This window comes from Euphorbia lathyris, chromosome 3, assembly GCF_963576675.1.
Source record: "Euphorbia lathyris chromosome 3, ddEupLath1.1, whole genome shotgun sequence".
In the NCBI taxonomy this organism is placed as follows: Eukaryota; Viridiplantae; Streptophyta; class Magnoliopsida; order Malpighiales; family Euphorbiaceae; genus Euphorbia; species Euphorbia lathyris.
The window spans coordinates 57,351,391-57,373,174 of NC_088912.1; the positions used below are offsets into that span (position 1 = coordinate 57,351,391).

General features: G+C 36.3%; 1 protein-coding gene and 1 long non-coding RNA gene across 5 annotated transcripts; one reads left to right on the top strand and one right to left on the bottom strand.

The window, feature by feature from the left end:
• The first annotated feature begins 7,726 nt into the window (after window positions 1–7,726).
• LOC136222236 (uncharacterized) lies at window positions 7,727–10,603 on the top strand. Of its 4 annotated transcripts, none has more exons than XR_010685558.1 (4): window positions 7,727–8,285; window positions 8,589–8,670; window positions 9,503–10,057; window positions 10,140–10,603. It is a non-coding gene; the product is annotated as an uncharacterized lncRNA (long non-coding RNA). The 4 variants fall into 4 exon arrangements; XR_010685557.1 differs by having other exon boundaries at window positions 9,503–9,598; window positions 9,915–10,603; XR_010685559.1 differs by having other exon boundaries at window positions 9,503–9,598; window positions 9,944–10,603.
• Window positions 10,604–12,149: 1,546 nt separating this feature from the next.
• Window positions 12,150–19,626, bottom strand: LOC136222235 (adoMet-dependent rRNA methyltransferase spb1). Its single transcript, XM_066009787.1, has 11 exons — window positions 18,979–19,626; window positions 17,818–17,865; window positions 17,572–17,730; window positions 17,447–17,496; window positions 16,984–17,140; window positions 16,843–16,904; window positions 16,102–16,291; window positions 15,786–15,875; window positions 13,700–13,824; window positions 13,478–13,595; window positions 12,150–13,309 (listed from the first exon to the last, which is right to left on the bottom strand). The coding sequence occupies exons 1-11, from the start codon at window positions 19,450–19,452 to the stop codon at window positions 12,314–12,316; spliced, it is 2,469 nt and encodes an 822-aa protein (XP_065865859.1). The 5' UTR covers window positions 19,453–19,626; the 3' UTR covers window positions 12,150–12,313.
• Between the last annotated feature and the right edge of the window lie 2,158 nt (window positions 19,627–21,784).

A 21,784-nucleotide genomic window follows, 5' to 3' on the forward strand; every position in this document is an offset into this window, starting at 1 on the left:
AAACAAATGAAAAAGTGATGCGATCATCAAAATAGTATTTGGACTCGAGTTTCTAAAAATTAACCACTTACCACTAAAAAGCCACCCACATTACAACCCCCCTCCGGGTTCATTTTTAATATTGCCTAAACCATAGTATAGGTGGAAAAAACCCGGATGAAAATGCAAACTCGAGGTGACTTTGAGTAAGTACAAAGAAGAGCGTAAAAACACCAACCCACCAAAAAAGTTTGAGCGTAAGAGTGAAATCCCTTGGTGAGGTACAATCGGGTTCTCAAAAGATAATCAATCCCCGTTAATATTGCCTATTAAATTTGATCATGGAGGTTTCAAAGAAATTTTGGTCACTCATTCGCTTGCGTAAGCACTTGTCGAAGACTTTTTCGTAAAACCTTGGTTTTGAAATCACGCACTTGGGGACAATCCCTTGTCTTTCGACTTCCTTTACTTGAGGACAAGTAAAACTTTAAAGTCCGAGGAGGTTGATAGGGGCATTTTGTCCCTATCTTTTAGCGTGATTTACGGTATACTTTCGAGCTTAATAAGTAAGTTTAATCATAAAAATAATATGTTTTCGAATAAATTACAAAATAAAAATAAATTTTATGTTTTCAGTTGATTTCCTTAGTTTTGATTAATTTCAGAAAAATAAACGTCAAGCTAACTCGGTTCTCGAAGATCGTATTTTTAGGTACAAAGAAGAAAACAATCAAGCACTAATTCACGGATATGCGGGGCGCAAAACGTGGCACACGGGGCGTAGCCACTTCCCCTCAACACACAGCAGTCAATTGCACATTCCCACTTGGTCAATACCTACCACGCGGGGCGTAAGCCACAGTACGTGGGGTCTCTAGTGTGAATTGAAGATAAAAGTTCTAGGGACCTAACTACGTGGGGCGTAAGCCATAGTACACGGGGCGTCTCTAGTGTGAATTGAAGACAAAAGTTCCAGGGACCCAACTACGTGGGGCGTCCAAGGTGTACTTCAAGCAAATAAGTTCCAGAGCTCAACCACGCGGGGCGTATCCCAGTTTACGCGGGGCGTGGTTGAGTCAACTAGTCTAAATCTGGTCCACGCGGAAGAAATTATCAATGGGATGGGCTAATCTTGCAGATACGCAGGGCGTACCTTGTGAAACCTGTAAAAATAGTGTGAAATCTTATTTGTAACTTGTGTAATTACAATTCTACCCCCGAGCTTGATGTGTATAAATAAGAGTGATTAGCACTCATTTTATCATTCAGATTTTGTGTAACCAAACTCTACCCTCTTGAGAGCTTGTACATTCATACCGTCACTCCGTCAAAGTTACGTTCAATCCGTATCCACCAAGCTTGAAAGTTCCACCTCCAAGTCCTACGAGACGGCTTTTGAGTCCGGTTAGCTAGTCCTAAGGGCCGATTCTTCTTCCCTTTTCACTTGTTAACTAGCTTGTACTCTTCCTATGTACTAGGCTTGGTTGTATTTCACTTCTATACACTCCACATTTATAATATATGATTTACGATTTCATTTCCTCTATACGTGTTGATATTTATTGCTTGCTTTGATATTGATAATTGATTATTGTGTAGGTCGCTATGAGCTCCAAAATCTATTAGGATTCACATAAGTGTTGCCTTACCGGAGTTGACAAACCGAAAACCGTAGGAATTGACAAGCCACGGAACTTACGAGCCTTAGTTTTTGATCCTAAGAATTAGAGTCGCCTTAAGAGGAAATCACGACCCTAGAACCTCCTGAAGTTGTTCGGTCTATAAGTAGTCGTCTTTGTAAGAGTAAAGTATTAATCGTAATACGTTTTGAGTTATTTATCATATGTTATAGCTTATCATCACCCGTAACATTTCATTTAGGGTTTGAATTACACGAGTCTGTCTCACCTTAGTTTAGGAGTAGTTTGTAGTTGTTACCCAACCCAAGCTAAAGTATTCACCGCTTAGATAACGTATAGAACCGAGTAGTTTAATACTTGTAGGTGTAAATCCCGTGGATTCGATACCCGGTGTTAACCAGATTATTACTTGATACGACGGGGTACAATTGCCCCTACGTAGTAGCGTTTAGTAGAGTTTAAGCATACACGCAACATCTTACTTATTTCACCCATATATCACACTTACTATAACCGCTCTACCTAGATTCTTACATCCCACCACAATGTGTACCTGAAAGTATGGGCAAAAGCGGGATCTGGAATGCCTTCCAATAGCACTTTCTCGATGGTTGAGCAGCATAGCTCATTCCTTTTTAATAATTGACTGAGGTAATATACTAGAAGAGTTTCCAAAGCTTCTACTCGTGTAAGAATTATTACTACTGCCTCCTCTGTCACAATGAAATATAGGCTGAGATCCTCTCATGTCTAACGAGATGACAATAATGGGGGAGAAGTGAGAAAAGGCTTTGATCGCATCAAACGCTTCTTGAAAATTTGGATCCCATAAAAAATAGAGGTCCTTCCTTAGAAGATCATGGAACAAAATGTATCGTTGTGTCGAGCATGAGATGAAGCATCTAAAGGCAATGAGTTTTCCATTAAGCTTTTATACCTCTTGTAGGTTGCGGGAGCACCATGTCAAGAACTGCATAGACTTTGTCAGGGTTTCATTTTATCCCTTTTATTGGACACTACATAGCCCAAGAATTTGCCTACCCAAATGCCAAAAATGCATTTTTTTTTATTTAGCTTCAGCTGATATTGTTCGAATATGGTATCTCAAATGATCATCTTTTCGTGCATTAATTACAATTGTGTCATCCATATAAACTTGCATGGTCTTCCAATGTATTCTGTGAACATCTTTAAACACTGATAAGTAGCTCTCACGTTCTTTAAACTGAAAGGCATGATGGTATAATAAATGTGCCTTCATATGTGATGAATGATATTTTCGGCATCGTCATGATGCATTGGGATTTGTTTATATCCTGAAATTGGATAAAAAAAACGAACATGATTTTTTAACTAGCTATCTGGTTGATGAGCTGGTTAATGTTAGGAAGAGGATAACAATATGTAATGCATCTTTTATTAAAATCGATGAAGTCTACACGCATGTTATACTTCTTGTTGGTCTTCTTTACAAGAACTACATTAGAAAGCTAATCGAGGTAGTATACCTCCTTAACAAATCCTACAGCTAGGATTTTGTTACCTCTACTTTAATTTCCTCATGGTTCTCTCATGAATGGATGTGCTTCTTTTGATTGATTGGGACCTACGAGGGGTCAATGTCTATTTGTTAGGAAGCTTGGTCAAGGGAGACTCATCTATGTCTGAGGTGGTCCATACAAAGATGTTGGTGTGTCAGGTTAGGGCACCCTTGAAAGCGTCAGCTAGGGCCATAGTGAGATGGGTCCTTAGGCTTAGGGTGCGATCATTACTCAACTGGAAATCCTTTAGGGGTTCCAAGGTTTGGGGTGTATCTCCCCAAAGGTCATCTGGGGTGGTTACGGTGTCAATGACCATTGTTGTTCTAGTGGTGTTAACAGATGCCCAATGTATCCTTTTTGCCAGTTTCCTATCTTCGGAGATAATGATGGTATGGGGCCTTTAGAGCTAGGTAGTGTAAAAGCGAGGTTGCTAATGTTGATGGTGGCTACTATGCTTTAGATCATAGGCTTGCGCGCTTTGGTTATACCTCTGCTAGCTTGTGCTCCTATTCAAAGATAATAAGCAATGATATCACTCCTAAGATTGGCACCTCTATATGGGATAGCCCATCAGGGAAAAGTCCCTTTTCGTAGCCTCTTTCTATTAGATTTCATTTGATACAGTATGATCTATGATGTGAGGTTCACTGAGCTTCCGGTGTCGATGAGGATCCATCGGATGTTGAAATTGTTGATCAGGAAGGAAACCACTAAGATTTCGTTGTGTTGAGTCCAGATGGGTGAATGTACTAAAATGGACTCTCCTATTGGGCCTTTCATCTTATTTCGCCATTTAGAGTCCTCTGCATAGGTCAGTGCCCCTTCTCGTATAACCTGGATTTCCCCGTGGTATCGAGGCCAGTTCAACTCATCTTAGCGAGGGGTTTGTTTCCTCTAATGATGAGTGCCTACTTGGCACGAATTGGATCTTGGCTCTGGCCCTTGCTGAGTAGCATGTCTACTTCCTTAAGAAAGTGTTTTCATGTGGTGTGGCCGTTATTCTTGTGGAATTTACAGTATTTATCTTTGGCTAGTGTGGATTGTTGTTTCTAACTGGTCGATAGGATATGTGTGATGTGGGAGGAGTGTATTGGTGTTGCAAAGGGAGAGAATCTTTGAAGTAATGAACCTCCTTGTCGAAGTTATAGCCAGACATGTTTTCATCTCGTGGTATCCTTTTGGTCTCGTCCCATCTATTATGGTACGGGATGGGTGCATCATTTCGTAGAGTGAGAAATTCTCTACAATCAACTACTTATTTGCCCTTATCTGCCTTGCTTTGTTCTCTTCGACTTTTGACTTTTTCACCCTCCCACAGTTTGTAGGCCTCTTACTATCGTTATATCGGAGGAAGTTTTAGCTAATGGCTATCAATTCTTCAAATGTGGGGGGTCGGTATAGCATTTTTTTTTTGGGTGGTTCACAGTCTATTCCTTTGGCTAGAGCATTAATGGCCACTTCTAAATTCATGGACTTTACCTGCGCAGACTTGTGGTGAAAGTAGGCTTGCTAGGACCTTAAGAGCTCTATTTGGAGTTGTCGGACGTCATTTACATCCGAGCTTATTCTCCTGACTCTGACCGTCCTGCAAATCTGGCAACAAACAAATCTTTAAGGAGATCAAAGGAGTCAATTGATTTCGGCTCCAATCTCACATACCATTCTTGTGCCAACTCCACCAAAGTTGTCAAAAAAAAAAACTTTGCACATGGCATAGTCTTCTTTTGAGTATAAGCTTATCATACTCATAAATGTGGCTCAACATTCATCCAGGTTTTTTATGCCTGTGTAGGTAGGCAATTTGGGGGTCTTCTTGTTCGGAGGGAAATCGAACTCGATTATCTATTAGGTCAGAGGTGTTCTACTTGATGTAATCTGGTCACCGATGACCCCACCTGGAGCCTTCTTATCTAAGAACCTTTAGAATTTTGTTTCCCGCATAGCATTACCTTCGACCCATTTCTTGTCTCAAATTTCTAGTCCTTAAGGGATGTTAGATGTTGTGGGGCCGTTTGAGGCTTAGCCTCTCGTGAGGTGTCTGTTACCGTGTGGGGTTGATCAGGCAAGCCTAGTGGTATGTCGTTCCTGCTCTGGGGGGTTCTTGGATCAAAGAAATTCCAAATAGTTTTTGGTGGTCCTCATAAATCACCTTTTGGACTTCAATCATCTACCTTTAAGTCTCTACATGCTGAGCTTGGGTGGCCTAGAAGCTCTGAAGAGTCTCAATCAATATAGTGACGCGGTCGTTGTTTTCTGATTTCGCTTTGTCTTGGATGAATATGATGGTCTCCAAGTTTATGTGGATATGTGTGCTTTCTTTTCTATATCTTTTGATTGCTCAATGTTGCTAATGACTTCCAAGAGTAGGTACTAGAAGATGATTTCTACCATGTTTTCTTTCAATTTTTTTGCAAAAGACTAGTGTTTCAACGCTCACTACACCAAATGATGAGGTATCATGATCTCTAGTGGAATCTTACCGAGCGAGTTTGATTTGTGCCAAAAATGATCCCTTAAGTACATTCCAACAATCAAGTTAAAAAGACTTATAAGATAGTAGAGAGAGAATCACTACTAGAAAATTGTCAAACTGTGAAGGAATATTGTGACGGAAATATTTCCGTCCAAATTTACAACGAATTTCCGTCACTAAGAGTTCCGTCAAAGGTTGAGACAGAAATTTGAGACGGATTTTCCATCAAAATGAATTGGCAGGAGAATTCTCGTGGTCATGTGTGACGGAATGCGAGACGGAAATTATTCCGTCATAGTGCGATGATGTTTTTAGAGACGTTTTTACCATTCTGTCACAATGGAAAAGTAGTTTTATACTTTTATTTTATCTAAAATATTAAATAAAACTGATTTTCAAAAAAAAAATAAAAAAAACCAAAAATATATGTGTAGGGTTTTATAAAATAAATATAATAATTTTAATTTTTTAATGTTAGCATTATTTATAAAAAAACATTAATATAGAATTAACATTAACAAAATTAAATTGAATTTAGATTTTTCAATTTTTTTTATTTTACCCTGCAGTAATTAAATTAACTTTGACCACTAACTTTTTCAACATAGTTTCCTTAAATACCAAACTTTTGATTCCAAGTTGTTTTCAATTAATTTTTTTACACTATTAAAATAAAATAATATAATCATTTTATTTTTATTATTTTGATAACCTAACAAACCCTTTATTAATTTTAAAATAAAAAACATTCATTTATTAATATTTGGAACAAAATGCAATTTTACCCATAACGTCTAAAATGATGTAATTTTACCCATAACGTTAGCTGCAAAGAGCAATTTTATCCATAATGTTGACAAGTTAGATTAATTTTAGATATTATTCTGCACCAATTACATATCAGTCCATTTAAAAAAATTATATTTAATGTGATTTAATAATAGAATTGGAGGTTAATATTTATTAATTCGGCGAAATATTTTAAATTTTTTTGTCAAACTTGTAAAATAGAAAGTATATTTTTTAAATTTTTTTCCACATATATCATATGTTTATGATCTGTCACTAATAGTGATAAAATGACTCACATATGAAATGTAGATTACAAGATTCATGATCGAGAAGACAGTTAGATGAATTATTTCTAAAATTGACCCAACTTGACAACATTATAGGTAAAATTGCTGTCAGTTGCCAACTTTAGAAGTAAAATTGTACCATTTTAAACATTAGGGATAAAATTGCTCCTAGCTATGTCACGGGCACAATTCCTTCGTCAATTGTCGTCCGTGCGGCACTAGCAATATTCTCCCCCGAGTTGCTAGTTCAGCCTCTCCCACGATTCACCTTAGCAAACTTTCGTTGCCTTAGCGAAATTAAAGTCACAAGTGTAAGAAATGCACAAGAGTGTGAGGAAATAAACAAGTATTGTATTGCACACAAAGAATGCTTTACAAGTAGGCTTGAGAGCTTGGAGTTTCCAAAGTGATTTACAAATGACCCCTCACCCCTATTTATAGTCCTCCAAGCCTCTTAAGAATGTTCTAGAAGATTACAAGGCTTTTCTATCTAGAAAGTTTTAGGGAGAACTAAATTAGACAAGTGTAGACTATTCTAGACACTGTTGGGCGCTGTTTGGACAATGATGGGCGTTTCTGGAACCTTATGGGCATTGCTTGGGCAGTCTGGCAGCTTCCTGGGCCGTAGGCACAAACCGAGGCTAAATCTGCGGGTAGAGATAACCTCTTAGCCAATTCTCGAAATTGGAAGACTTCTCCCGTGCCTTCTAGAATCTTCTAGGCTCCTCTAGATATATAATTGATGTGTGCAAAGTTTGATGGCCATTGGATAAGCCTAACTCCCCAAAGTAAAAAGTTGTGGTGTATGGGGCTTCGTAGTGTCTGCCGGTAAACGGACCCGACTTGGTATAAGACACACTATAGGGGGTGTGTCTCTGCGTGTGTCAGGGATCGGCAGCGCGCCTGGCTGCCACGGGCCCGTTGGCTATCCAAATTGGCCCGGAGTGGGGGAAACTAAGCGGTGCGTTATTTTATCCCTTAATATTTCCACTCCTCGGTACTCCCTTAGTTTTTTCACGCCTCAGTCCTCCCAAACCTTATCCTCTCTATCTAAGCCTAATGTTAACATTTTCACTTCTCAATCCTCCCAAACCCGATCCGCTCCCTCTAACCCTAATCCCTCCGTACATGTTCGATCGAGGAAGTCGGAAATCAATTGATAGAAACTGCGTACAAATTCGAAACTCTTTGTTTCGCCTTTCATCTCCGCCCAGATACGACAGCTCACTTTTGAGATATTCATTCTTCTCGCATAAGGGCTTCGATCGAATTCGTTCCTCTCTTTCGAAGCAACACTGCATCTTGAGATAGGAGAGCTTATGAGCGGTGGTTCTGTTCCTAACCTTCAAATCAGAGGAAACCCCCTTTTCCCTCACTATGTTCTTTCATTTCCTCCGAAGTATGGCATCCTAAATATGAGGGATGAGTATGAATTTATTGGCCTATTACTTGAAATTTTGTGTGTATTTTGGTTCCATAGGGTTTTGATTTTGTGATTTATTCCACTATTTCTACTTAACACTTTCTTTGGATGTGATCTAACAGGAAACCTAACGTCTTCTTAGTGAACCATGTAAGTTGTTGAGTCTTTCTTGTTTTGTGCATTGTTTGATACTTTATGTGTTAATATTTAGATAATGAACTAGCAATTGATTGAAAGCTCCTAGAATGTTAAATGTAATATTACTTTTGTTATTTTTCATGTTGATTTGCCAAAATGACACTTGTTTCTATGAATTAATTCCCTCCCCTTGAAACTTCAACCAAGGCATTAATATCATATTTGCACTGATGCTGAAATAGTTCAACTCCATATCTTCCCTTGGCTGCTCTTTGCTTTTTGAGAACTAATGGATTGTTATAATTATGTTTTCAGGTTTAGAAAATGGGGTAATCTTCACAAAAGTTTATCACAAGCTTGGATGCAAGGTTCCTTTAGAAAAATATAACAAATACAGGTAGTCTAACTAAATATTCATCAATTTGGTTTGAATTTAAGGTGGTGTGTTCACTCTATGTACATTTTATTTGTAGTAGTGTCGCTTCTCTTTATTTTTCATTAAATCATGATTTAATGCTTTTTATTATTATTTGTGTGTTTACAAATGCTTGCACATGCTAATATATATTCTATCTAATAACTTCGATACTTGTTCACTCGTGTTGATCTTCATATGTGATGTGTGTATGCAATTATGGATAGCTTGTGTATCATTGTTTTTAGTGTGAAATCATTGTTTTCATATTTGGATCTGTAGTTTTTCATAAATGAGAGGTTAACATGCGTTAGTGATGCGTTTTGCTTGTTTACATGTTGAAACTTTTTTGTAATTGAACTTTTATACTTTATTTTGTACTTAGTTGTGCTGAAAGAATAAAACTTATATATCAGAAATTTGTAATTCTCTTTTCTAATAATGTGTATTATAGGCGGGTCCAACTAAATACGTTATATCCCTTTGATTTATGTTGAGAATGTTCTAAAGGTTGGATTTCTATACAAGGATTATTTGTTTATTCTATTTCTACCTCACTTTCTTAAGTCTATTGAGTGATTCACTGGTTTATTTTTTTCTTGAATAATTGTGGTTGTGGCTTCCTCTTTTCCCTTTGAATAATAATGTGCTTGTTCTTAACTAGCAATGCTACACTGAGATTTTCTATATGGCTTTATAATTTTCCTTTTCTGTGAATATTTAGAAATGTTCTGGCAACCCTCTTTTGCATTCCTTTAACTAGTGGTCGTGAAAATCCTGATTTGTATCTTTGTCTCTTCACCATTTAATATAGGTAGTTCCAAATATCTTATCTAAAGGCACAACATTAAGAGATTACACGAAGGGGGTGGTAAACAATTTGCGACAAGTTGAGTTAGACTCCATTCAGGTGCATAACCTCCTCTTTTAGTTATCCGCTATCATTCGAGTACTTATTATGATTGATGTGTATACCGGTACATTATATCAGTACAATCCACACAATCCTGATGTTATGAATAACTATTCACATATGTTTATCTCTTTCATAAGTTTCTTTCATTCTAATCTCATGTGTTTTATGTGTGTTATCAATTCCCATTAGGATTAATTTAGCTGTGTATACCAAGTTACCTTCTACTATTAGTAGGTATCCAATTTCCAATCAGCTTCCTACTTGATCCTAAAAACAAAAGCATCTTTTACAATATGCACAGTGCTTGCAGGAATCACTCAAATAATTTTTCAATGACAGCCAATTGCAGGCTATTAATATTGCAATTGGATTGCCAAATTCAAAGAAAGAATTGCAATTATCACTTATTCAGGGACCACCTCCAGACTTCTGCACATGGTTTAATCTAAAGAGGTTTTGAAATTTCTTGCATTCATAATATTTCTAACATATTAATAGGGACTGTGAAGACTCAAACTATAGTGGCTATTGACAGTGCCTTGTTTGCTTCATTAACCGGACTAATGATGTGAAGAATTTCCAGAATGGAGGCTCAAAGAAATTTAATAGTTCATCTGGTACTGGGCCAACTTAGCCAATCTATTGCACTTGCAAGGGCATGGCAGGATGCTGCCTTGGCTAGACAATTGAACGAGGACGTGAGGAGAAATGAAAAGTTAGTGGAAGGTTCTGTTAGGAGAAGGGTTCTCATTTGTGCTCAATCAAATGCATCAGTTGATGAATTGGTGCCAAAAAAATTCATCCAGAGTCACTGCAATCGGAATTTGCTTTGACACACTGGTGCATCATAGCAATCATAGAGTTAAAAAGGCGTGTCTTAAATTCTAAAGTAGAGTTTTGGTGTGATTGGTTCTTGATTTGAGTTTGAAGAAATCCGACATAAGCTCATTTTGGCCCATGTACTTGCCTAAATTTCCTTAATAAGCTCTTGTTCTTTAATTTGTCCTTTAATTTGTCCTTAGGTAGCTCATGTGCTTTGTAGTTTTTGGATAATCTAGCTTCTGATTAACAAAATTGTCAGGCATATCACCAATGTTGCACGGAAACTCTTCTATATTAGTGTTTCCGCTTTTCGTGTCTGTTTCTATTAATTAGCCTAATTTTGTAATTACGATTTTATATTTTTGGATTTATATTAATATATTTTAGTTTAAATTATATCCATATATGAATTCTAAATTGAATAGTCCTTCAATGCACTATTGAGTGCTAAAAAAAATAAAAAAATATTATATTGAGATGGAATTCCGTCAGCAAATCAATTTTGTGACGAGATTCTCATTTAATGTAATTTGATATTTAAGAATGATATTTTCGTCTGAAATGTTGCTTCGTGACGGAATGAAGATTGAGACGTTTAGTTTCGTCTTTGTACTTCGTCATAACGTTGTGACGGAAATACGTTAGTCACGTGAGAACGTCCTAACGTTTAATTCTGTCTCAGCTGCTTGACGGAATTTCGTCACCAGTCCGTCTCAAATTTCCGTCAGAAAAACCGTAAGCGAAATCCACGTCGACCGATATAACCACGATTGTAATCCGTTATTCCGTCAGTAAAACAATTTACTGACGGAAAATAGTGATTTATGACGGAATTTTTCCGTCATAGTTTGACTGTTATTGAACCAACTGAACTAAAACTTTAACCTTATAATTAAAAGTCTTCACAACACAATTCCATATTATCATGTCCAAAAAATTTAATCAACAAATGAGATTACCAAAAATCGAACAACCAAAAGATTAAGCTTATAGTTGAAAACCTAGTTCATTTTAATATCTTATAAATATCAAGTGCTGACATTCGTCTTTGAGCCTTTGACTAAAATGTCACAAGAATCTAAATGAAACCAAGTATTAAAATAGATGATTCAAAACTGACACATTTTATGTAAATAACTAAATAAAATTGGAAAGGTTCGTTTTTTATTAATTTGATTGAAAGAGTTTATTCTATAATAGTGATTTTAAATAATAATTTTTAAGAAAGTGAAAAAAATTTAAACTTAATCAATATCAATTATTTTAACTCAATATTATTTGAATTTAATTAACCGTTAGATCTAGGCTTATTAATTCTAAACCGCAGGATGTTTTGAATCTCCACCTTGAAATTCTAATAAGCCTAAATCTAATGATGAATGACTAAATAGTACATGATCATTAAGGTCCATGTGATCAAAACCGATTGACACATTAGCAAACACTGTTCCAAACTCCCTCGATTGGAGATATTCTAATCAACCTTGCCGTCATGATTCATTTCTGATGTCAAATTCATTTGCCATGCAACACATCAGTAACTATAGTAACTAGAAAGGCTAAACAACGATTAAAAACCTCATCAAAAGTTGAATAAACTTGGATTTTCAAATAAAATTGTTCGTTAAATAATTAGATTAATTTTTTTGAAAAAATAATTAGATTAATTAATCTGAACCCTTTGAGAAATACGATCTCAGGACTAAAATTTGTTCTCTCCAAATAGCTAACAAATTCAATTCTATACTGAATCCAAATTTAAAGACTTCAATTTCAGACCGTTTCTTTGTAATACTAATGAGAAATTCTGAATGCATGGAAATAAAATAAATATTAGGGTAAGACGGATGGATGGTAATAGCAAAGGTTCAAAAAATCAAGGCTCTTTTATGCCCGCATGCCTGCCTTATTCCCTCTGTTTCCTTTTCCTTTCTTAGCAGAACCCTTTCCAGATCTTTTACTTCCCTTGCCATTCTTTGAGGTGCCTTTTCCTTGTTTACTACTCATTCCGTGCACCCTTTTATCCTTTTTCATCCGACGATCAACAAGGACTTTCCCTTTGCCGGCTTTCACTGCAACACCCTTCTTTGCAACAACCAATTCCTTCTTTGGCCTTCTAGGAGTAGCCTTCTTATATAATTGTTCAATCATCTTCCCCTTTGAACGATCAGAGATGTCTGCCTGGTCTGAAATGGTATTTGCCTTCTTACGAACCTTCTCAAGCTTCCTCATTGCCACCCGCTTCTTTCTAGCCTTTGCCTCAGCCACTTTCTTTGCAGGTCGAGCATTTACTTCTTTGAACTGGGCTTGCATTGCAGCAACCTCCTCTTTTGTAACAGGCCTCATTGGCTGGCGGTGCCTTCTCTCTTCTTCCACAAACCAGCTAGGCAACCCCTCACCATCATCAAACATATACTTATTATAAGCACCATCTAGTATTTCCTCCCTTTGTTTTTTCCGCAGCATTTTCTTAGCATAAGCCAATATTTCAGCTTTGGTTTCAATGTCATCATCATCAGAATCGTCTGAGGATGAATCATCACTAGAATCTGTAGCTGGAGCAGGGACTATCTCAAAATCCTCTTGCGCCTTTGAAGTTTGAACTTGGATCGTTTTAGAACCCACTGCACTCTTTTCTGGAACTGCAACTTTCTCTTCTTGCCCATCTACCTGCATTTCATCTTTGCTGTCACACTTTCCCAAGTCTCCATCCTCAACAGCTTTAGCAAAGACATCCTGACTAAACCATTTATCTGCCATCTCTTCTTGGGTAGGCATAACTCCATCATTGAACGGTACTACAAGGGGATTTGCTTCCTCATCACCTTGTTCTTTATCTGAATCATCATAATCAGAATGCACAGCATCAATGTTGTCATCATCCTGCATGATAAATATGCACAATAATTACATACGGAAAAAAAAATTATGTCAATATAACACTCATTAAGAGCCTAAACCCCTAATAAAACAATAAACTGAACATTTTACCGATAACGTAAATGGATTTTATGTGGATCAGACAAAGCAACCACTAGAAGAGCTTCATACCTCCATAAGTTCAGAATAGGCATTCTTTGCACGTTTCCTCTGCTTACTACTTCCCTCCTTTTTTGCCGCAAACCTTTCATAAACTTGATCAAGAAACTCCTCCATTTTCTCATCATATCTAACATCAAATCACAATATTAAATACCATGAAATCAATTATTAAATCCTTAAAAAGAAAAAGAAAAAGAAAAAAGAATCAGCACTGCGTGGATATTCATTTACCTTCTCCGCTCTTCATCAGAGTCCATATCACTAGATGAATGCTCCTGAGCTTCATCTTCTTCATTTTCACTTTCTCCAGCCTCACAATTTTCGGCAGAATCAACAGCTACCAAATCTTTCTTACCCTAAAAAAAACACATCACGGCTATTAAATCTTCAAAATTTCAGTTTTTCCCCCGGGCTCTTGGACTATCATATGCATCATTATCAAACTTCAATGAAACTGATATTTTACAACCAAGTAAATCAACAGTTATTAATCCAAAACCATATATATATCCAGTACTGCAAACAAAATACATTAGTCCAGTGCAGCACCTCTTCCGAAAAAGGAAAGAGTAAGAGATAAGCCAAACAAAATAACCTAAATGATTATTTTTGCTCAAACATTCTTTTCAGTTTTCATGCAAAACAAATGCACCACTTACTTAGGGTCTGCTTGGATGGAGGTTAACTAAAAGGGAGATTATTCAAGTAACCTTGCTTGGAAATAACTTTATTTGGAGGGAAGGGTTTTCTATAGGTTACATAACCTCCAATTTTAGTCCGACCAAATCAGTGGGATCAAGCAGAACAAAATAGCCTAAATGATTATTTTTGCTCAAACATTTTTTTCAGTTTTCATGCAAAACAAATGCACCACTTAGGGTCTGCTTGGATGGAGGTTAAGGGAGGTTAACTAAAGGGAGATTATTTAAGTAACCTTGCTTGGAAATAACGGTGTTTGTTAGGAGAGATATAGGTGGGATAGGGATAAAAAAAACGAGATAAGTTATCCCGTGTTTGTTTGGGAGATGGATAACTTATTTAGATGGAAAAGTCTAATTCGTCCCTCAAATTTTATTATTTATTCCATTTGTTGTGTTTTGAAAATTTAGTAGGGTGTTCCAAATATTTCTCAAGTTAATTTTAATCTTTGAACTTTTAAAAACCTAAGTTTGTCCATATATTATTGTAGTATCAATAATGAATAAAATTAATTAAATTTATTGTAACAAAAAAAAATTCATCTATCATCTTAAATATATTAGTTATTCCATTTTTTGTGTTTTGAAAATTTAATATAGTGTTCCAAGCATTTCTCAAGTTATTCCATTTTTTGTATTTTGAAAATTTAATACAGTGTTCTAAGTATTTTTCAAGTTAGGTTGATAGATTAAATTTAATTAATTCCAGTCTACAATAATATATACTTTCTATTTAAATTTGGATAGGGTAATACAATAAAATGAATCATTTTATCCCTATCCTACATATCAAACATGGGATAATAAACTCTCCTATCTTATTTTTATCCTTATCCCAATCTTTTATCTCCATCCCTATTCATCCCTATCCCCATAGAATACCAAATGCCCCGTAAGTTTATTTGAAGGGAAGGGTTTTCTCTAGGTTAAATGAAGGTTACATAACCTCCAAAAACCTCCAATTTCAGTCCGACCAAATCAGTGGGATCTGGAGGTTAAGTAAATTGAATTTACAAATTTATCTTTCTCTAATGCTTTCCTCCAAAAACACCATGAACGTAGTCTTCCTTCTACAAATTCTTCAAGGCCACTAGCATGATTTTCTCCAATAATCAGAAAAAAAAGATCCAAATCTTTGTAGGAAAAGACAAACCCAGTGATTACCACAGAGCAATAGACAAATGGCAGAGAAGAAAATTGAAATTGAACTGGTTAGAGCAAAGAATTAGTGTCTTGCAAAGAAGAAAATGGCAGGGAATAGTATATATTAGTGTCTTGTTCCACTTGAAATCAAAATGAAAACGAAAAGCAAGGGATTCAAAATGACGATCAACGACTAGAGATGGCAGAGATAGATGATACAGCAGAGAAGAACCAAGAACGGCGCAATTTGATGGGATAGGGGAATTTTAGTAATAGCAAGGGTGTTTTTAGTAATATATACTCTTAACCTCCCTTTATAAAACCTTTGTAAATCCATCCCCTATCCAAGCAAGGTTAATTGAAAAACTTCACCTTACCTTACCTTCACCCTACTACCTCCCCTTCCATTATTTAATCTCCTCTAACCCTCATCCAAGCAGAGACCCTTAAGGTCGAAAGGAAAGAAAGAGGCATACCTTGATGGAAGAAAGAGAGAACAACTCATGATCAATATAGCCATCTTCCAGTGCATCTATTTGCATTCCTTTTGCTTTCCGAGCCTTGTCCTGAATGATTAGAGCATAGTGGGAAAACAAATAAGCTGAAATAGTGAGTATGAGATAGCATGCAGGACTCCAAAATCAAAACAATATCACAATCTAATTTTTGTCCTATGAAAGTTAAGACATGTTTGTTCTTCTATGAAGTCATAAGTTAACACATCTAATTCAGAAAAAGAACTTTAGACAATATAAACTTTATAAAGTATTTGTGAAAACACAATGGACAGACCTTAGCTAGCCTTTTTGCATCACGTTTTTGCGCTTGTTTCTTCTTCCTTCCCACAGAATAAGTCAGCTCCTCCATTTCATTGAGCAATTTATCATCTTCATCCTCTTCATGCTTTTCTTTTCCATCAGCGGCAGCAGTAGAATCAGCCTTCTGCGAGGGAGACAGTGCCTTCCTTATATGCATCCTCCACCTACATAAAGGTGCAAGTATTACTTCATGCATGCATAAGCAGTAACCCAGCTAATTTTCCATTGATACTATGAGAAATGATGCAAAATTGAACAAGCTCCAAATTAAAAAGATAGGACAACAAAAAGATAGGCATATAATTTCAACAACAAAAAGATAGGCAGGTAAATTTTTGTTAGTTCAGAAAGGACCATTAACATTTTTGCCTTCTTCCCGAAAGATAAAAGAAAAAAGATCAAGAGGAAAAAGATTCAGTAGTTTTTAGCTGCATCCATCCAATAAATAATTGTTTTCAGTAGTTATTTTAAATATTATGTACACCTACATCGCAATATTAATGAATAACTCGTACGAAACCAAATCCCAAAAAGTGAGGAAGGAATCAAATTTAGGAATATGAAACCTTTTTTTGAAGTGGCATATGCATACTAACATTATATTTTAACCAGAGGTAAGGTAAAATATATTCTTTTATCTTATTAGATGAAACACAACACAGTGAGCTAATCTAAAAGATACAATGACCAAGAGAAGGGAGAACATATATCTTACTTCAGTAGATGTTTGAAGTCTTGCTTCCCCAAAACACGAAGATCTTCACAAAGAGCTTTAACCTGCCCGTATAATTCATCTAGCTAGTGGTCAAAACTTGGAACAAAATGGGAGTTGAAGTAATAAAGGAAGATGGACTACCTCTTTTGTGGTTAAAGCATGCTCCCTTATCGGCAAGGAAGCTAGATCCTCAAATGTTATAGAAGTAACTGAACCAAGAATCTCAAGAGGCGTATCAGACCAAACAAAATCTCTGGCAGATGATACTTTCCTCAGAATGCTTTGCCCATCTTCATACCTGGAGTTGGATCCAATCAACCATGAGAAAAACATTCAAGTTAGCACATTATCAGATTCATTCAATGTGTACCCTCATTTAACTTCTGAAATACACATGCTTCATCAAAATGAACCAAGCATGCTAGTGGCCTCATCATCATAGGCATGAATGAAATATTAAAATATTTGAACAGTTTAATGATTGATTAAGAAATGCACAAAGCCAACCTAAGCATGAAGGGAATTGTAAAAAAAGAAACAATAGACTACATTTTTTTATATGAGGTTGCATAAAGGAATAGACAAACTCAATGGGATGACATACCCATCACGATGTCGCTTTTGCTTTGTTGGTCTGAGTACATCCTCCACCACCTACAAGAAGTATTCAGACGCACAAGAAAAAAGAAACAATAAAAAAAGTGAGCAGAGGGTAGAATTGCGAAGCACCTTCCGCTGGGGTTCTAAGAATCCCTGAAATAGATGTTTCACATCAAGTAGACGTGGATCAATCTTTGCAGGAGCCTTATACTTCAAGCCCAAAACAAATATCTCTGCAGATGCTGAACGACTAGCTGCTGGTTTATCCACCTCAACTTTTTCAAACAACTACAAAGGCAAAATCAACAAAAATAAAAAAATAAAAAATAGGTCCTCACAATGCCAGGACCAATTCTTAAAAGAGTAGAAAAACACCTGATGGAGGCAGTACAAGACGGAATTGTAATCTTGAGACCTGAAAACCTAACATAATACAACAGTTAGCAAAATAATGAATTGGTAAGGAATAAAAAAATAACGATGATGCCAAACAAAAATTTCTGAATTCATCTATCAATAAGCCAGGGCCATCTTGATACAAGTTACATGTGTTAATTGAATAGAGAGCAGAAACTACAGTTGCATAATGTTAATTACTGGAGAATGCATAACTGAATTATATATACAAAAATAAGTACAAAATTACATAAGCCAGGCCATAGTTGTGAAAGGCGACCCAGGCGATCGCCTGAGGCGAGAGGCGGCCCAGGCGATCAAGCCACCGCCTTATGTAATGGAGTAAAAAGGTGATATTTAGGTTAAAATTTGGAGTAACTGTAATTAGGCAGTTTATGCGATTGCTATAAAAAGGATTCTCTGTGTCCAGTTGGAAGACTTCATCTCCTCGCTTAATTCATCCACTTCGACAACTTCACTTCAACTTATCCAGCAGCACCGTCGATCTAAAAGGTACATACTTACTTCGACAATTTTACTTTTCTCTCTTCTCTGATCTGTTAACTTCTATTTCTTACTTCCATCTTCTTAGTTTCTTTTCTTCTTCTCTTACTTTTCTTGGTTCCAAGTGTTATGCTGCCCAAATTTTTATGACTTGTTCTAAATGTTATGTTGCTCAAATTTTTATGAAATTTTGTGAAGTTTTTACAAGTTTATTATTAGTTGTTGATGTGTTGTGCAAGTTTATTATTAGTTTTGTTAAGTTTATAATTAGTTTTTAGGTCTTTAATTGTTATGAATTTTGCAGGCTTTTAAGTTACAAAAAGAAGGGATTCTTGTTGGAAGTTTGTGCAAGATTTCAAGGCAGGGAGCTCAAATGGTCTCAGATTCGCATGAATGATTTAGTTTTTGTGTTTTACAACTTTAGAAGTTAATCTCAGCTCGCCTTTCACAACTATGAGCCAGGCACATCACTCAGCTTTCTAAAATTACAATCCTATGTGAAATAAAATCTAACAAACCCAAAACTAGACCAATTCAAAATTGGCTGCAAATCCAAGAAAAAAAAGTACAAAAAAAAAGATTAACTCATTTGAGAAGGAAACATAATTTATTTTAATATAGAACAAAAGATCTTACTTTAGTAACAAAAGTGCCTTTGGGTGCTAGAAACTGCGTAGCCAGTTTAACAGCATCAATTACAAGCGCATTCTGAGACGTAGCTTCTTGGGACCATGCGCCGCCAATATTAGGGGAACCATCGTGCAAAACCAAATCAAAAGCCTTGACTCCGTTCTCTCCCATAATTTTCTTAACCTTAGCTTTACATTCAGGCTTCGTGATGTCCTGCTCGATAGCAACCGCTCCACGGACAGGAGCGATCTTCACCAAATCAATTCCAAGGACAAGACTACCAACAGGGACACGGTTCACCGCTACCTGCATCCAACCACCGGGGGCGGCGCAAAGGTCGAGGACGGCGCGAGAGGAGTGGAGGAAGTGGAATTTGGAGTCGAGCTGGATGAGCTTCCAGGAGGCACGGGAACGATAACCATGTTCTTTGGCGAGATGGTAATATTTATCCAAGCGATTCTTACCTTTCACCTTACCCATGGTGGGGATTTTGGAAATGAAATTGAGATTTCAAATTGAGATTTAATTAGGGTTTCTCCGATCACAGTCTACTTCTTCTCCTCTGTGCAGATACAGAAGCGACTAGTCAAAACCCTAGAGGTTTTTCACTCTTTCTTATAATCGCTGGAGGCTGGGAATGGTACGCCGCATCGGTGGATTAGTTTTTTTTTTTTTGTAATAAAAAATCAACTAAATTAAAATCGCGTGTGTTGTGCAAAATTTTATGTAGGTGTTTGGCAACCACACTGGAAATGTATTTTTTTATTTTCAATTGTATATATAAAATAATAAAAAAAATTCACATGTATTAAGCACAAATTAAACATAAAAACCACACATAAACTGTAAGATGTCGTTTGATTCGCAGAGTGGAATGGAATAGAATTGTTATTCCAAAAGAATATAATAGTAAAGAATGGAATATGAATCTTTTAGGAATAAATATTCATATGTTTGGTTGCTGGAATAAGATATATAATTTTTCATTCAAAAGATAATATTACCCTCAAATCTATTACTATAAATTGTACGTTTTCTCGTGTTATTAACGTTATTGTGTTTTTTTTCATTTTTTCGTATTTTCACATTTAGTTTTTCGGTTTTTTCCTTTTCCTTTTTTGCGTTTTTTATTTTTCGAATTTTGTTACTTTTCGTATTATTCACGTATTGTCACGTTTTTGTGTTTTAGCATTTTTCGCGTTTTCGTGTTTTTCGTATTTTTCACGTTTTCGTGTTTTTTGTATTTTTCACGTTTTTGTATATTTCGTGTTTTGTCACTTTTTGTTGTTCATGTTTTGTGCTTTTTCAAGTATCTGCTTTTTTTTTGCGTTTTTGTGTTTTTCGTGTTTGTTCACATTTTCATGTTTTTGTGGTTTTTTCATATTCTCGTGTTTTGTAACGTTTTCACATTATTCATGTTTTTCGTGTTTCATATTTTTCGTATTTTTACATTTTTTAACGTTTTCCTCATTTTTCTCTAAAAGCGTATGTTTTGGGGAAAATGTTTTACCCTTTTGAAAATGGTAAAACATTTTCCTTTATTTTTTTTCTTCCTTTTCCATTGACTTGCCACTTATTTTCCTGCCCAAATAAACACTGCAAAATTGGAAAAATATTTTTCTATAAAATATTTTTCCCCAAACAAACAGGGCCTAATAAAATATGCTTTTACTTTTTTTTTTTTTTTGAAAAGAATGGTACTTCATTAATTAAGCACAAAAATCAACATGAGAGATAGCTAATGCTCTACAAGCTTAGGGCATATAGCCAAAACGAGGGACTAACATTAAAACGGGAAGCTCGAGCTAGGCTATGAGCGACACAGTTTGCTTATCTAGGAATAAAAGAGATTCTATCAATCCCTGTATGGTTGGCAATTGTCTTACAGTCGGAAAGAACATAGTTTAAGTCGCTGCGATCATCGTTTGGCTCATTAAAAGCTTTAGCAGTAATGAGAAAATCTATTTCCATTATAACCCATGAATCTGCTGAGTCACGAGAAATAGCCCTTCACCGCCCCTTCACTGTCCTGAACGACGAAGCCGCAGCCCACCATCCGCATATCCTCAAAAATGGCCGCATCAACATTTATCTTCAGTAAACCTAGGGGAGGCTGAGACTACTGCAGTCGACGATTCTGATGTTGTGCAGTAGCGTTATCACAAATGCAGCGACTGCAGACACGGAAGCTATCGAGGTAACCGAGTGCAAGAGATACACAAATACCAGCCAATAAGGGTGACAGATCCCAGACTGTCTCATTGCGGTGCCGCCAGATCGCCCAAAGCACCATGCTTGCAGCTTCGATACACTGGGCTTCATGGCCATTCACAATGGGTCGGAACCATTGCATAAAGGTTTGCACATGAGGGAATGCATAAAACTAAACACTAAACTTAATTAATTAGCTCAAGAATAAACCGTAAATTATCCCAAAAGATAGGGATAAAATGTCCTTATCATGTAGCTCTTTGCATCTGAACCTAAGAATTAGAGTCGCTTTAAAAGAGGAACCACGATCTCACAACTTCACGGAGTTGGTCAGTTTACACATAATCGTCCTTGCAAGAGTAAATTGTTACTCGTTTATATTCTGAAATATTATTTATCATGTATTATAACTTAACACCATCTGTATCATCCCATAAAGGCTTGAAACACATAAAAACTGTCTCACCCATAGTTTAGGAGTAGTTTATAATTGTTACCCAAACAAACCTAAAATATTCACGACTGGATAACGTGTAGAACCGAGTAGTTTAATACTTGTGGGTATAAATCCCGTGGATTCGATACCTGGACTTAACCAGAT